At 39.7% G+C, this 17,146-nt stretch overlaps 1 protein-coding gene across 3 annotated transcripts in view; it reads left to right on the top strand.

The window, feature by feature from the left end:
* The window catches only part of LOC115209104 (dual 3',5'-cyclic-AMP and -GMP phosphodiesterase 11), a 296,047-nt gene that overhangs the window by 86,477 nt on the left and 192,424 nt on the right, over positions 1–17,146 (top strand). For all 3 annotated transcript variants that reach the window (XM_036500862.1, XM_029777231.2, XM_036500863.1), the window contains one exon: positions 15,492–15,653. In XM_036500862.1, the coding sequence (XP_036356755.1) occupies positions 15,492–15,653 (162 nt within the window). The remainder of the gene's footprint in view (positions 1–15,491; positions 15,654–17,146) is intronic.

Below are 17,146 nucleotides of genomic sequence, written 5' to 3'. Positions count from 1 at the left end.
TGTGTGTGTGTGTGTGTGTGTGTGTGTGTTTGTGTCTGTGTTTGTCCTCCCCAAACATTGCTTGACAACCGATGCTGGTGTGTTTATGTCCCTGTAACTTAGCAGTTCGGCAAAAGAGCCTGATATAATAAATACTAGGCTTCCAAAGAATAAGTCTAAAGGCAGTGCTCCGGCATGGTTGCATTCAGATGACTGAAACAAGTAAAAGAGTATATATATATGCTAGTATGGAAAATGGTTGTTAATTGATGTGGTGTATGTGTGTGGCTTAGTGGTTAGGGTGTTGCATTCATGATCATAAAATGGTGATTTCAATTCCTGGACCAGGTGATGTTTTATGTTTTTGTTTATTTCACATTGGCTCAGTCCACTCAGCTGTCATAAATTAATAATCCTACAACAAACTGGCATCTCATCCAATAGTGGAATATATTTTTTTCTACTCTAGGTACAAGGCCTGAAATTTTGGGGAAGGGGGCCAGTCGATTAGATTAACCTCAGTACACAACTAGTACTTAATTTATTGACCCCAAAAGGATAAAAGGCGAAGTTGATCTCAGTGGAATTTGAACTCAGAACGTAAAGCCAGATGAAATACCTATTTCTTTACTACCCACAAGGGGCTAAACACAGAGAGGACAAACAAGGACAGACAAATGGATCAAGTCGATTAGATTGACCCCAGTACGCAACTGGTACATAATTTATTGACCCCGAAAGGATGAAAGGCAAAGTCAACCTCAGCGGAATTTGAACTCAGAACGTAATGGCAGATGAAATACCGCTAAGCATTTCGCCAAGCATGCTAATGTTTCTGCCTACTTGCCACCTTCCAATAGTGGAATATATACACTACAGATCCAGGAAACTGATATTGTGATCCTATAGCTTGGAAAGAGCCTTTAATCACCTTTTTTTTTTTTTTGGTTAATTATTTTACATCACACTTTATTCTCTGCGCTTCATTTCACCAAACCATCCTAAATATTCATCAGAACTTGTTGAAAGTTATCTTCAGTGGACTAAATGTTAATAATTGAAGTGTAGTTATGTTTCAATTGAATTTATCTTATCATTTGTTGAGAGCCAATTATGTTATATCATAATTTGTAAAGAGCCAATTAATTATATTGTATAATAATTAAACAATCGAGACGGCAATGTATCTTCGTTGCCAAGTTCTACTTGTGACTCTATTTCAGTTTTCAAGTGCAGTGTTTCGTCTTCAATCACTAAAGGTGCAGGTATGGCTGTGTGGTTATATAGCTTGATTCCCAATCATGTGGTCTTGGGTTCAGTCAAATTGTTTGGCACCTTGGACAATGTGTTCTTCTCTCGCAATGTGTTCTTCTTTTATGGTTGTTTAGGGCATTTGGCTCACAATTGTAAGGTCATAAGTTCAATTCGCAGCAGCATGTTCTGTTATTGAGCAAGACACTTTTTACATGTTGCTCCAGTCCATTCAGGTGGTGAAAAATGAATTGTACCTGTATTTCAAAGGGCCAATCTTGTCACATTCTGTGTCATGCTGAATCCCCCTGAGAACTATGTTAAGGGTACTTGTGTTTGTGGAGCTCTCAGCCGCTTGCATGTTAATTTCATGAGCTGGCTGTTCCATTGATCAGATCAATTGGAATTCTCTTCATCATGACCAACAGAGTGCCAGTTTGTGTATGTGTGCATATTCATTACTGGCCCCCCGTGCCGATGGCACGTAAAAGCACCCACTACACTCTTGGAGTGGTTGGTGTTAGGAAGGGCATCCAGTTGTAGAAACTCTGCCAAATCAAGATTCAGTCACACTGTGTGGTACCTTGGACAATATGTTCTTCTTTAGCCTAGGGTTTACCAAAGACTTGTGAATAGATTTGGGTGGTAGAAACTGAAAGAAGGCTGTCATGTATATCTTTCTCTTTTACTTGTTTCAGTCTTTGAACTGTGGTCATGCTGGGGCACCGCCTTGACATAAAGGGAGTGGGGCATGATTAGCTAATCCTCTTAATCTTTTGTTGACCTGACATGTGTAAAAAGTAAAGACTCCACTTTCAGTCATGAATGATCATGGAATTGCACCTAGAAAGTTCCCTTCCGAGGCACAAATCTGGGCAAGGTTGTTTATGGAAGACCGGTAGTCACCCATGCATGCCAGTCTCCCTATAACAATTTTTGTTGAATGAATCAACCGCGGTATTTATGTTTTTGTAAAGCCTGGTACTTATTCTATTGGTCTCTTTTGCTGAACATACCAGTGGGGAGGACAGACTCAAAGATATGCACACACACACGCACGATGGGCTTCTTCCAGTTTCCAGCTACCAAGTTCATTTACAAAGCTTTGGTTGACCTGAGGCTATAGTACAAAACACTTGCCAGAGGTGCTGCACAGTGGGACTGAACCAGGAACCATACAGTTGGGAAGCAAACTTCTTACCACACAACTACACCTGCACCTATATATGATATATTTGTGACAGAGGGGTTTGCACACACACACACACACACACACACACACACACACACACACATACACACACACACACACACACACACACGTGGGCGTCTACACAGTTTCTGTGCATCACATTTACTCATAAAGCATTGATCAGCCTGGGGCTGTTGTAGAAAACACTTGCCAAGGTGCTGCACAGAGGGACTGAACCCAAAGCTATGAGGTTGCAAAGCAAGTTTCTTAACCACACAGCCACACTGGTGCTTGAGGTCAACAAATAGCTAATCCTCTTAATCTTTTGTTGCTCTGACATGTATAAAAAGTAAAGTTTAAGACCCCACTTCAGTCATGAAGGATTATGGGGTTGCACCTAGAAAGTTCCGTTGTGAGGCGCAAGTCCAGCAAGGTTGTTTATGGAAGACCAGCAGTCGCTCATGCATATACTGGCCTCCCATCTCCATGCCATCAATGTTATCCAAGGGAAGGACAAAGGCCGATACAACTTACCACCAGTGATGTTGCAACTCATTTCTACAGCTGAGAGAACTGGTGCAATGTGAAATAAAGTGTCTTGCTCAAGAACACAACACACAGCCTGATCTGGGAATCGGACTCTCAACCTCAGGATCATAAGCTTGCTGCTCTAAATACTGAGCCATGCACCTTCACATGTGTAACATTCCTAACACTGCATCACACAGTCTCGGGTTCCTCTTCAGAATCAGGATATACTTCACTCTTCATAAGCTGCTGATCTGCAAAGCTTAAGTCCTTTACTGTAGTAGAACTTGCTCACATATAAAGACAGAGCAGCTGTTGTTTATACACAGACATTCGCTCTAGACTGCATTCAAGAAAAGACCATTTAGTTCTCTCACCAATACATTTTAGCAACTCACTGACAAACAAGCTGTTTATACTTGCTGTCATTTCTGTTACTACTACTGCCTCTCCTGCTTTGCCATGTGTCAACACATTTCATACACTAACCAAGAGTTCAGCTGTTTTATGGTGTATCTTGGGAGGTTTTATTATGCCTATAAACATACGCATGCCTGCACAGAAATTCTGTTTCACTTCATTTTTTTTATGTGTCAATTAGCAATTAGTTAACCATTTAACCCAATTAATTGATCCATTGTTTGATTATTCATTTATTCATTCAGTTAATTAATCTGTCAGTTTGTCAAAGTCCTTTTGTTGCCATTTGTGATCTCGTTAGCAAAACGCTCTCTCTCTCCACTCCAGGCCTGCCTCTTCTCCGTCACTAAATACCATACTTAAGGTAATGGCAGAAGCAGCTAAGAGTTCCAGGTGGATCAGGTCAAAGAGGAGTGCCAGTAAATTACATAAGGCTTAATTTACTCTACAATCAAATGGTATCTTAGACTGAAGGCGGTGAGCTGGCAGAAATGTTAGCACGCCGGGCGAAATGCGTAGCCGTATTTCGTCTGCCGTTACGTTCTGAGTTCAAATTCCGCCGAGGTCGACTTTGCCTTTCATCCTTTCGAGGTCGAATAAATAAGTACCAGTTACGCACTGGGGTTGATGTAATCGACTTAATCCGTTTGTATGTCTTTGTTTGTCCCCTCTTGTTTAGCCCCTTGTGGGTAGTAAAGAAATAGGTATTTTGTCTGCTGTTACATTCTGAGTTCAAATACCGCTGAGGTCGACTTTGCTTTTCATCCTTTCGGGGTCGAATAAATAAGTACCAGTTATGCACTGGGGTTGATGTAATCGACTTAATCCTTTTGTATGTCTTTGTTTGTCACCCTGTGTTTAGCCCCTTGTGGGTAGTAAAGAAATAGGTATCTTAGACTGAACTGGTTGCAACCACAAAGTACCTTGGTTCAGGAGTATCTTAACCACCCAGGAGGGTTGCAATGCAGACAGTAGCACAGAATATGTGACAGGAGGTGACCCAAGAGTCATGATCTGGATGCAACCTGATCCCCTTTGAATGTAAGGATTTAAGGGTCAAAACACTTGCATGTGCAGGAGTGTCTTCTCTGAAGACCTTCTGCTCTCACTAGAGTTTCTAAATACTTTTTTCTCTCCTCTCTTTCTCTTCTAAATTTGAAGTTCTGTTTTTATGTAAGAGACGAAGATAAATTTAAACTGTGTTTAATTAGCTGACCTACTTAAAAAGAAAATGTTATCAACATGTTCTTATTAAAAAAACAGTTATTTTCAGATGGTTTGCATTTCACATTTACTGTTGGATGTGCCAACGAAGAAGCTTCTACTCCTATGTGGTTGCTTCATCTGCTAGAAATAGTAGCCAGATCTCTTTCAAATTTTTCCCTGACATCTTGAGAAAGAGAGGTGGCTGTAAGGTAATATATATTTCTTTACTACCCACAAGGGGCTAAAAACAGAGGGGACAAACAAGGACAGACAAAGGGATTAAGTTGATTACATCGACCCCAGTGTGAAACTGGTACTTTATTTATCGACCCCGAAAGGATGAAAGGCAAAGTCGACCTCGGTGGAATTTGAACTCAAAATGTAACGACAGACGAAATACAGCTAAGCATTTCGCCCAGCGCGCTAACATAAGGTAATTTAGTTAAAGAGAAACAATGCTCCAGAGTAGGACCAGATGGTCATTGTTGGAATGCTTTTGATCTTTGGTTATTTCAATCAGGGCTCGGTGCTAAACAGCAAATGCAACTGTTATAAGATTTTGTTTTCAGCCATATTGATTAGTAATCTTGGAATCCTCATTAATCTGGTGACAGAAGTCTGTTCTGCAAATGAATCTTTTAAGATGATCTATGGAAAATCTAATGCAATATTCACCTGCAGTTTGTTGTCTCTACATTCCAAAAGAATTAACCAGTTCTTTCCAATTTACTCCGAAATGTAACTGTGTTTTAGTTCTACACACCAATTTACTTTATTGAAAGTAACTTTAGTAGAAGCTTAGGTATATGTTCATTTGTTTTATGTCCCTTTTTCTATGGTAGCATGAGTTAGAATATATATATATATAGGCGCAGGAGTGGCTGTGTGGTAAGTAGCTTGCTTAGCAACCACATGGTTCCGGGTTCAGTCCGACTGCGTGGCATCTTGGGCAAGTGTCTTCTACTATAGCCTCGGGCCGACCAATGCCTTGTGAGTGGATTTGGTAGACGGAAACTGAAAGAAGCCTGTCGTATATATGTATATATATATATATATATATGTATGTGTGTGTATATGTTTGTGTGTCTGTGTTTGTCCCCCCACCATCGCTTGACAAACAATGCTGGTGTGTTTATGTCCCCGTCACTTAGCGGTTCGGCAAAAAGAGATTGATAGAATAAGTACTGGGCTTACATAGAATAAGTCCCAGGGTCGATATGCTCGACTAAAGGCGGTGCTCCAGCATGGCCGCAGTCAAATGACTGAAACAAGTAAAAGAGTAAAGAGTATATATATATATATATAAAATTTAAAATTAAATTTTACATTTTTACACTTTGGTTTTTTGCTGAATTTTTTCTTGAGAACACATTCTTTGTGGAAAATGGCTATTTTGACGTCTATATCTAGCATAGATGGAGGTGCAATGGCCCGGTGGTTAGGCCAGTAGACTCGCGGTTGTAGGATCGCGGTTTCGATTCACACACCGGGCATTGTGAGTGTTTATTGAGCGAAAACACCTAAAGCTCCATGAGGCTTCGGCAGGGGGTGGTGGCGATCCCTGCTGTACTCTTTCGGTGCAACTTTCTCTCACTCTTTCTTCAGTTGGCCTGTTCGCTTAGCCAGCAGGGTGGCTTCATTTGAAGGCTAAAACAATGCAAAGCGCATTGTGACCAGCAATGTGTAGCAACATCTGAAAGCCTGATCGGTCACGTGATCACGTGATATCTAGCATATAGGCTGTCCATTTTTTTTAGTGGTCAATCCTCTAAATTTTGTATATATATATATATCATCATCATCAGGGAATATAAAATTCCAAGGCAACAGGGGAAAACAAACTCAATTTAGCAATACTAAATCAAATTTCACGATATATTAAATATATATAGAATTAAGAGACAGAACCTCCATAAAGTAATTCAATTAATAATGAAAGATATTATCTATAATAAAATATAAAATTAAATATATTAGTATTAACATTGTACTAAAAATTTCTGTAATAAACAATATACATTAAAGAATACACATTAAAACGGCATTATTATTAATATTGTACTAAAAATTTCTATAGTAAATAATTCACATTAAGACGACATTATTATTAATATTGTACTAAAAATTTCTATACTAAATAATATACATTAAAGAATGCACATTAAAACGACATTATTATTAATATTGTACTAAAAATTTCTATACTAAATAATATACATTAAAGAATGCACATTAAAATGACATTATTATTAATATTGTACTAAAAATTGCTATACTAAATAATTCACATTAAACTGACAATTAATTACTTTATGGAGATCCTGTCTCTTATATATATATATATATCTTCGTGCCGGTGGCATGTAAAAAGCACCATCTGATCGTGGCCGTTTGCCAGCCTCATCTGGCACATGTGCCAGTGACACATGTGCCAGTGACACGTAAAAAGCACCCACTACACTCACGGAGTGGTTGGCATTAGGAAGGGCATCCAACTGTAGAAACACTACCAGATCAGACTGGGCCTGGTGCCAGTTGAACCAGTCCCCAGTTGAACCGTCCAACCTATGCTAGCATGGAAAGCAGACATTAAGTGATGATGATGATGATGATTAACTGAATTTTATAGTATTAAGTGTCCCTCATGGTTGGTCTTACCAATTGGTTTCATGCAAAAATACATTTGAGTGTTAGGTAACAATCCAATTACATAATTACACTCAGAGGTAGCCGATATGGAAGGGAATATGGCGGCTGTTGCGAAAAAAGTGGTGAAACAAAAAAACGGGCCAGGGGATTTGGTTAGGAGTTATGTCCCTTGATTAGGTATGTTGTGAAGCTGGTAGGAGCCATGTAGTGGGACTGAATCTGGAACCATGTGGTTGGTTAGCAAGCTACAAGCCGGTAGGAGCCATGTAGTGGGACTGAATCTGGAACCATGTGGTTGGTTAGCAAGCTACAAGCCGGTAGGAGCCATGTAGTGGGACTGAATCTGGAACCATGTGGTTGGTTAGCAAGCTACAAGCCGGTAGGAGCCATGTAGTGGGACTGAATCTGGAACCATGTGGTTGGTTAGCAAGCTACAAGCCGGTAGGAGCCATGTAGTGGGACTGAATCTGAACCATGTGGTTGGTTAGCAAGCTACAAGCCGGTAGGAGCCATGTAGTGGGACTGAATCTGGAACCATGGGTTGGTTAGCAAGCTACAAGCCGGTAGGAGCCATGTAGTGGGACTGAATCTGGAACCATGTGGTTGGTTAGCAAGCTACAAGCCGGTAGGAGCCATGTAGTGGACTGAATCTGGAACCATGTGGTTGGTTAGCAAGCTACAAACCGGTAGGAGCCATGTAGTGGGACTGAATCTGGAACCATGTGGTTGGTTAGCAAGCTACAAGCCGGTAGGAGCCAGTAGTGGGACTGAATCTGGAACCATGTGGTTGGTAGCAAGCTACAAGCCGGTAGGAGCCAGTAGTGGGACTGAATCTGGAACCATGTGGTTGGTTAGCAAGCTACAAGCCGTAGGAGCCATGTAGTGGGACTGAATCTGGAACCATGTGGTTGGTTAGCAAGCTACAAGCCGGTAGAGCCATGTAGTGGGACTGAATCTGGACCATGTGGTTGGTTAGCAAGCTACAAGCCGGTAGGAGCCATGTAGTGGGACTGAATCTGGAACCATGTGGTTGGTTAGCAAGCTACAACAAGCCGGTAGGAGCCATGTAGTGGGACTGAATCTGGAACCATGTGGTTGGTTAGCAAGCTACAAGCCGGTAGGAGCCATGTAGTGGGACTGAATCTGGAACCATGTGGTTGGTTAGCAAGCTACAAGCCGGTAGGAGCCATGTAGTGGGTCTGAATCTGGAACCATGTGGTTGGTTAGCAAGCTACTTACCACACGAAAACTACATGCTAAACAGCATCTAGTCTAGCATTCCACCATCACAACAACCACTATCATCACAACCAGTCTTTTACTCTGTAGAGATGTGCTCTGTTTGTACACATTCTCATTTCATACTCGGATATTGCTCATCTCATTTCATTCAAACCTTGACAAATCCTGTACATCCTCTGCCTTTGTTTTGTTACCATGCAATATTGCACTTTGTACATTGTACATCGTACACAAGCATTAAACAAACTTCTCTTCGTCCATTGAGAGAATGGTCTCACTGCAGCAGAGGTAACAGCTCTCTATTTTGAAGGCATTGTTTTTTTTACAGCTGGATGCCCTTTCTGTTGCTAACCCTTACCTGTTTTTCAAGTAAGAGGTTTGTAATTTTTCATACCTCTGAAGGCATGAAGCAAGCAGAGATTTAGATGAGAAAAGGTAAGGTGGCAAACTGGCAGAAACATTAGCATGCCGGACGAAATGCTTAGCAGTATTTTGTCTACCGCTACGTTCTGAGTTCAAATTCCGCCAAGGTCGACTTTGCCTTTCATCCTTTCGGGGTCAACAAATTAAGTACCAGTTATGCACTGGGGTCAATGTAATCGACTTAATCCCTTTGTCCGTCCTTGTTTGTCCCCACTATGCTTAGTGGTATTTCGCCTGTCATTACGTCCTGAGTTCAAATTCCGCCAAGGTCGACTTTGCCTTTCATCCTTTTGGGGTCAATAAATTAAGTACCAGTTACGCACTGGGGTTGATATAATCGATTTAATCCGTTTGTCCTCTCTATGTTTAGCCCCTTGTGGGTAGTAAAGAAACGGATAATGGCAGTGATAGTGGTAGCAACAGCAGAGATGGTAGAGTGCCAGATGCAACCTCGTATGTACTTTTGTCACGTTTTTTTTCGTTCAAATCCTATAAGCAAACATTTATTGAGATATTATTGATGTTGCTAAGAACCAATAATATACCACTTAATGCAATTAACAATGTATATATTTTTCCTCTCTTTACGAGAAGCAAACATGTGACTAGTCAAAAAGAAGTTTGTATAAAAGTCCTTTTGATTCCAAAGTAGTTATTTAGCTGAACCAAAAATATAAAGGATGGCATTGTAACGGCACATTCCTTAATCATTTGGAATGAAAATTTTGACATTAGTTCTATGATAATTGCACAGAAAAAAAATTATGTGATGGACTGGTTTGGTGTCAGAAGTTTCTATCATGTCAAAAAATATTCCCAAATATCTGACTACCAAAAAAAAAAAAAGAAAAAGAAAAAAAAGAAGCATTTATCTATCCTATGCACGTGTGTAATGAGTATTCTCAGTTTTTTGTTCCTCATCCTTGCTTCTTCAGAGATGCGTAATAATTTATATAGCAACAGCCGATCAATTCTTTTGACATTTTTTAGATAGTTTGGTATATATATATATATATATATATATATGAATTTTTTATATTTGATAGCATGAACTATCTTTTTTATATATAATTTTTTTTGATAAGGTTCGTCATTTCAAGAACCGAAACATGTTAAATAAATAATGTATATATAAAAATTAAAAATTTGTCTAATATAGCAGCATTTTCAAACTTCATTTTTTACATATATATATATATATATATATATATATATATATATATATATACCGGAGTAAACACATAAATGTGAAACAAGGTGGAAAAAAGAGTTCTCAAATACCAGTGGTAGAGTAATATGCTTTATTTAAAGCAGCAGAAAATTCAACAAAACCTGTTACTCTGAGTTTCCCGTTGCCATTCATCGGACAGTTTTTGCTGATGAACGGCAACGGGAAACTCAGAGTAACAGGTTTTGTTGAATTTTCTGCTGCTTTAAATAAAGTATATATATATATAAATATATATATATTCCTGAAATGAAGTAATGCTGAATGTCTCCTGTTTAGAAATAGTCAGAAAATAACTGGACATGTTTCCATGGAAAATGGAAAATAAGACACCTAATATATGACAATGATACTCGTTTTCTTCCAGCATGCCAAGTTACGACAAAGAGCCACAAACCATACACATACATATGTACATACGTATGAACACACACACCGCACGCGTGCACATGCACGTCTTGCAAGTTACTTGGCAACCTAACTAGGGCTAATGGCATGAAGAAAAGCTCCCTGTATAACCTGTAAAGTGGTTGGTACTAGGAAAGGCATCTAGCCTTGGAAACCATTCTGAATCTGACAATGGAGTTTGATACAGCCCTGTGGCTCACTGGATCCTATCAAATTGTCCAACACATGCCAGTATGGAAGATGGACATTAAATGATGATGATGATGATGCCAATGATGATAATGATATTGATATGACAAGCTTTTTACAGTTTGTGGTCACCAAATTCACCCGCAAGGTTTTGGTAGGCCTGAGACTATCACTGTTTTACTTGTTTCAGTCATTTGACCGTGGCCATACTGGAGCACCACCTTTAGTCGAGCAAATCGACCCTAGGACTTATTCTTTGTAAGCCTAGTACTTATTCTATCAGTCTCTTTTGCCAAACTGCAAAGTTACAAGGACGTAGACACACAAACATACACACACACACACACACACACACAGACACATACATACATATACATATACACATATACACGATGGGCTTCTTTTAAGGGCTAAATATATCCCAAACACTCTGTTTGTACAGGATGGGCTTCTTTACTTTTCCATCTACCAAATCCACTCACAAGGCTTTGGTCGGCCCGAGACTATAGTAGAAGACGCTTGTCCAAGGTGCCACACCGTGGGACTGAACCCGGAACCATGTGGTTCGTAAGCAAGCTACTTACCATACAGCCACTCCTACACCTATTGTAGAAAACACTTGCTCAAGGTGCAGTACAGTGGAATTGAACCTGAAACCATGTGGTTGTGAAGTAAACTTCTTTACCACACAACCACACCTGGCCAAGCAGCTTTATGTATTTGGCCTTTCTTGTTGCGCCTAAAAGGTTTACCGTTCTTAGAATCCTTCAGGACAATTTCCTTTTGCTTTTCATTTTTTCATTATTATTATTATTATTATTATTATTATTATTATTAGCTGGCAGAATCTTTAGCATGCCAGCCAAAATGCTTAGTGACACATTGTCTAGCTTTTCATTCTGAGCTCAAATTCCACTGAGGTCGACTTTACCTTTCATCCTTTCGGGGCCAATTAAATAAGTACCAGTTACGCACTGGGGTCGATGTAATCAACTAGCTCCCACCCAAAAATAAACAATTTCAGGCCTTGTGCCTATAGTAGAAAAGATGATTATTATCAGCAAGCTGGCAGAATTGTTAGCACGCTGGACAAAATACTTAGCAGTATTTCATCCATCGCTATGTTCCGAGTTCAAATTCTGCCAAGGTCAACTTTGCTTTTCATCCTTTCAAGGTAAATGAAATAAGTACCAGTGAAACACTGGGGTTGATGTAATCAACTAGTCCCCTTCCCCCCCCAAATTTCAGGCCTTGTGCCTTTAGTAGAAAGGGTTATTATTATTATTGTTTTTATTATTACTTTTAAATCTTTTATCTTTTACTTGTTTCAGTCATTAGACTACGGCCATGCCAGGGCACTGCTTGAAGAATTTTAGTTGAAGAAATCAATCCCAGTACTTACTTTGATTAAGCCTGGAAATTTATTTGTCTCGTATGCCAAACTGCTAAGTTATGGCTATGAAAACATGCCAATAAGTGGTGATAGGGGACACACACACATGTGTATATATATATATAAGGCGTTTAGCTGGCAGAAACGTTAGCACGCCGGGCGAAATGCTTAGCAGTATTTCGTCTGCCGCTATGTTCTGAGTTCAAATTCCGCCGAGGTTGACTTTGCCTTTCATCCTTTCGGGGTCGATAAATAAAGTACCAGTTACGCACTGGGGTCGATGTAATCGACTTAATCCCTTTGTCTGTCCCCTCTGTGTTTATCCCTTGTGGGCAATAAAGAAATATATATATATATATATATATATATATATAGAGTGGGCTTCTTTCAGTTTTCGTCTACCAAATCACTCACACGGCTTCGGGTTGAAGACACTTACCCAAGGTGCCACACAGCCGGACTGAACTTGGAGCCATGTGGTTGGGAAGCGAACTTCTTACCTCACAACCACTTCCACACCTTTGACAAATGTTAGATATTGTCAAGTTGTAATCTCTGATTAAATGAAAGACTTTAAGATACTGATTAATAACAATGATGATTATGACTATGATGATGATGATGATAATGAGAGTCATGGTAATAGCCATATTGATTTTAATCTTAGTGCCATTAAGACAGATCAATCAAATTTTTAGTATTTAATCTTGATGCCAATAACAAAATAACGAAGTGCCAGTGTCATATAGGGCCCCTAAAAAAATGGTCATGTCAAACTAAATTATACTTTGCCTTGAAAAATACAATATATTGATTTTTGTTATAAATTATGCTTTGTGTTTGGATCTTTAAAATGTCGTGAGAGCACTCGGGGAAATGTATTTCAGCATTCTTTCTGCTTCTTTATATTTCTGAGTTCAAATCCTACCCAGGTCAAGTTTGCTTTTTATCCTTTTGGGGTTGATAAAGCATCAGTCAAGTACTGGGGTTGATGTAATTGACTAACCTCTCTTCTAATAAAAATTGCTGGTCTCAAACCTAAATCAGAAACCATTTCTGTTTCTTTACATTCTGAGTTCAATTTCTGATGTGGTCCACTTTGCCTTTTATCTTCTTTGGGGTTATAAAATACAATAAAAGTCAAAAATTGGGGTTGATGCTATCAATTTGTCTGCTCCCCTCAAAGCTGCTGGCCAAAAATTCAAAAGAATTATTATGACTATGGGATTGCACCTAGAAAATTCCGTTCTTAGGTGCAAGTCCAGCAAGGTTGTTTATGGAAGACCGGCAGTCGCTCATGCATACCAGCTTCCTCTCTCCATGCCATAGATATTGTCCAAGGGAAGGGCAAAGGGGCCAATACAACTTGGAACCAGTGATGTTGCAACTTATTTCTACAGCTGAGTGAACTGATGCAATGTGAAATAAAGTGTCTTGCTCAAGAACACAACACGCAGCCTGATCTGGGAATTGAACTCTCAACCTCAGGATCATACAATAAAAGTAAAAAATTGGGGTTGATGTTATCAAATTGTCTGCTCCCCTCAAAGCTGCTGGCCAAAAATTCAAAAGAATTATTACCATCATGTTGGCAGAATCATTAAAATGCTGGATAAAATGCTTCATGGCATTTATCTTTTTCTTGCTTCAGTCATTAGAATGTGGGCCTGCTGGGGCACCATCTTGAGGAAATTTTAGTTAAATGAAATGACTTTAGTACTTCTTTTCTTTCTTTTTTTTTGGGGGAAGTCTGGAACTTATTTTATCAATCCTTTTTGCTTAACTGCTAAGTTACAGAAACATAAACGAACCAACTTTGATTGTCAAGTGGTGTGTGGGGGCCGTGCACATGCACACATGACAGGCTTATTTCAGTTTCCTTTTGCCATATCCACTCACAAGGCTTTTGTTATCCCAAGGCTATAGTATAACATACTTGCCCAAGGTACTATGCTGTGGGACTGAACCCAGAAACATGTAGTTGGGCAGCAAACATCTCCCTACTTACAGCTATGCCTGTGCTTATATTCTTCTCTCACTACATTCATCATCATCATCATTTAACATCCATTGTCCATGTTATGATGGGTTGGATGGTTTGACCATAGATGACAAGCTGGAAAGCTGCACCAGACTCCATCTGATTTGGTATGCTTTCTATGCCTGAATGCCCTTCCTAGTACCAACTACTTTACAGTCGCTGGGTGCTTTTACATGTTGCTGCATGGGTGCTTTTATGTGGCACCAGTTGAGCTCTTTTATGTGGAATCACCATGAGGGCTTTACACCACCCAAAGGATTGCTCTTAATACTTCTGCTACAGAGTATGGGTATTTTTGAGTGTGGCAAGATGCCAGGCATCTCAGTCCTTGTCTGAATTCAAATTCCACTGAAGGTCTATAAGGACTAATTGATGCAATTGATCCCTGCAGGTGATGCAATTGGCTTGCTCCTTCTGCCAAAATTATTTCAGGCCTTGTGCTTATAGTAGAAAGGATTTTTATTGTTGTTGTGAATTTTGCATTTTTCTACTTAATTCGTCTACTTACCTTTTCTATTTAACTTTATAGGGACAGCGCCTTCCAAATTGTTAATGGAATAAAAAAAAAAACCCCAGCAAAATAGTGAATTTTTCTTGGGTTCTACTTTTAGGGGAGGCGCAATGGCCCAGTGGTTAGGGCAGCGGACTCGCGGTCACAGGATCGCCGTTTCGATACCCAAACCAGGCATTGTGTGTGCTTATTGAGTGAAAACACCTAAAAGCTCCACGAGGCTCTGGCAAGCGGGGTGGTGACCCCTGTTGTACTCTTTCGCCACAACTTTCTCTCACTCTCTCTTCCTGTTTCTTGAGTAACGCTGTGAAGGACTGGCATACCGTCCAGCTGGGGAGGAATACATACGCCACAGAAACCAGAAAACCAGGCCCATGAGCCTAGCTAGGCTTGAAAAGGGCAACATTTATCTTTTATCCACTTTTGGGAAGATCATATGCTGTACTTTATACAGCAACACATGCAGTTAATATCAAAATACTTTACTAGAAAACTATAATTAAGTTCATAGTTTCATCCTTAAGCAAGTAACTGGTGATTGAAATAATGACAAATTTCTGACTGAGAAAAGAAGATAGCATGAAATAAACCAATTTTATATTTGTTTGTGACATTTTATAAATGGCTCAAGTCTATTTTGTTGGCTTCAACTTTATTTTGTTTGTTTTGTGACCTGTAGTTAGCTAAGAATGTTTTTTTAATTATAAATTCTTTCAATGTTTGTAACACTGCATATTTTAATTGGTTTTCTTCTCAAAAAATTTGAAGAACTACATAGATTTTGAAGAATTGCAACTTTTATTTATTTGTCTTGCTTTCCATTACTTCCAGGATCCTCGCTTTAATTACGAGATTGATCAAAAAACTGGCTACAAGACACACAGCATTCTCAGCATGCCGATTAAAGACCGAGATGGTGAAGTGATCGGAGTTGCACAGACAGTCAACAAGTTCAGTGGAAAAGATGAGCCCTTTGATGTAAAAGATGAAAAGGTATATACCCGCCTTGATTCTATAAATGAATTTATGTAAAATTTCCCAAATCCTCTTTGTATTTTTTTCCCCAGGTTTTAACATATACTTTGCTCTCTTATATCATTTGGTCCAAGTTCTAGACATCAGCATTGTTTAATGTCTATTTTTCCATGCTTACTGGAGTCAGATGGAATTTGTTGAAGCAAATTTTCTTTGGCTGAATGCCCTTCCTGTTGCCAACCCTCACCTGTTTTCAAGTAATGTAATATTTTTTCCATGGCGAGACATTGTTACAGAAGACCGGAAAAGAACAACTTCTTTTGTATTACAAGGATGCTCATTTGCAACCATCATGTGATGTCTAGAGAAATGTACCCCCCCACACACACACAGTGTTCAGGCTAAACTTGACAGTTTATCCAGATAAAATTATTTTTAAATAAAAAAATATCAAGTAGATTATGGCTTGGAGATAGCGGTTTACTCAGAGTAGCTTCCCTCAGCTTTCACCAGGGCCTCAAGAAGGCTCTGGACTTGTCATATACATTCTTCACTGTGTCCCTGAGAAGGTCCCTGAACACCTTGATCTTGGCCACCAGCTCAGCATTGCTGTTGCAGGCAAAGCAGATGATATCTTTCTCAATTACACCCTACACATAGGATTACAATCTATAGGATTACAATCAGGGGAATTAGGGGGCCAGAAGATGGGGCTGGTGAAGTTGTAGAAATTCTCTGACAACCACTTCTGACTCTTTCTAGAGGTATTTCAGGGAGAGGAATCCTACGGTCACACATATGGCCTTCTAGCAGCAACTCTCTCCTGCCAGGGTTTAACCACAGTCTCCAGCAGCTTCACATAACTGTGTGAATCAAGTCTAAGGCTCTGTTCAAAGTGTGGCATGAATTCTGGCATGCAGATACCTATTTCTTTACTACCCACAAGGGGCTAAACACAGAGGGGACAAACAAGGACAGACACACGGATTAAGTCAATTATATCGACCCCAGTGCGTAACTGGTACTTAATTTATCGACCCTGAAAGGATGAAAGGCAAAGTCGACCTCAGCGGAATTTGAACTCAGAACGTAACGGCAGATGAAATACCTATTTCTTTACTACCCACAAGGGGCTAAACACAAAGGGGACAAACAAGGACAGACACACGGATTAAGTTGATTATATCGACCCCAGAGTGTAACTGGTACTTAATTTATCGACCCTGAAAGGATGAAAGGCAAAGTCGACCTCGGCGGAATTTGAACTCAGAACATAGCTAAGCATTTCGCCCGGCGTGCTAACGATTCTGCCAGCTCGCTGGCATGCAGATACAGTCAGAACTTTCCTGCATCATAGTCTTTTGTAGCTAGCCGTCCATCTCATATCTTCCAGCTTTTACAGTGTTCACAAAGCATTAAGCATGGTGTCATGGTGTCCTCATTTTGATACCTGGCATGAAGCATCACGACAAAGGTAGCTTTTTTCCTAATATTCAGATGGCTTCCAGGCT

This window comes from Octopus sinensis, linkage group LG3 (genome assembly GCF_006345805.1).
Source record: "Octopus sinensis linkage group LG3, ASM634580v1, whole genome shotgun sequence".
Lineage (NCBI taxonomy): Eukaryota > Metazoa > Mollusca > Cephalopoda > Octopoda > Octopodidae > Octopus > Octopus sinensis.
Note: the sequence above shows the minus strand (reverse complement) of the source record. Positions and strands in the feature narration are given on the sequence as shown.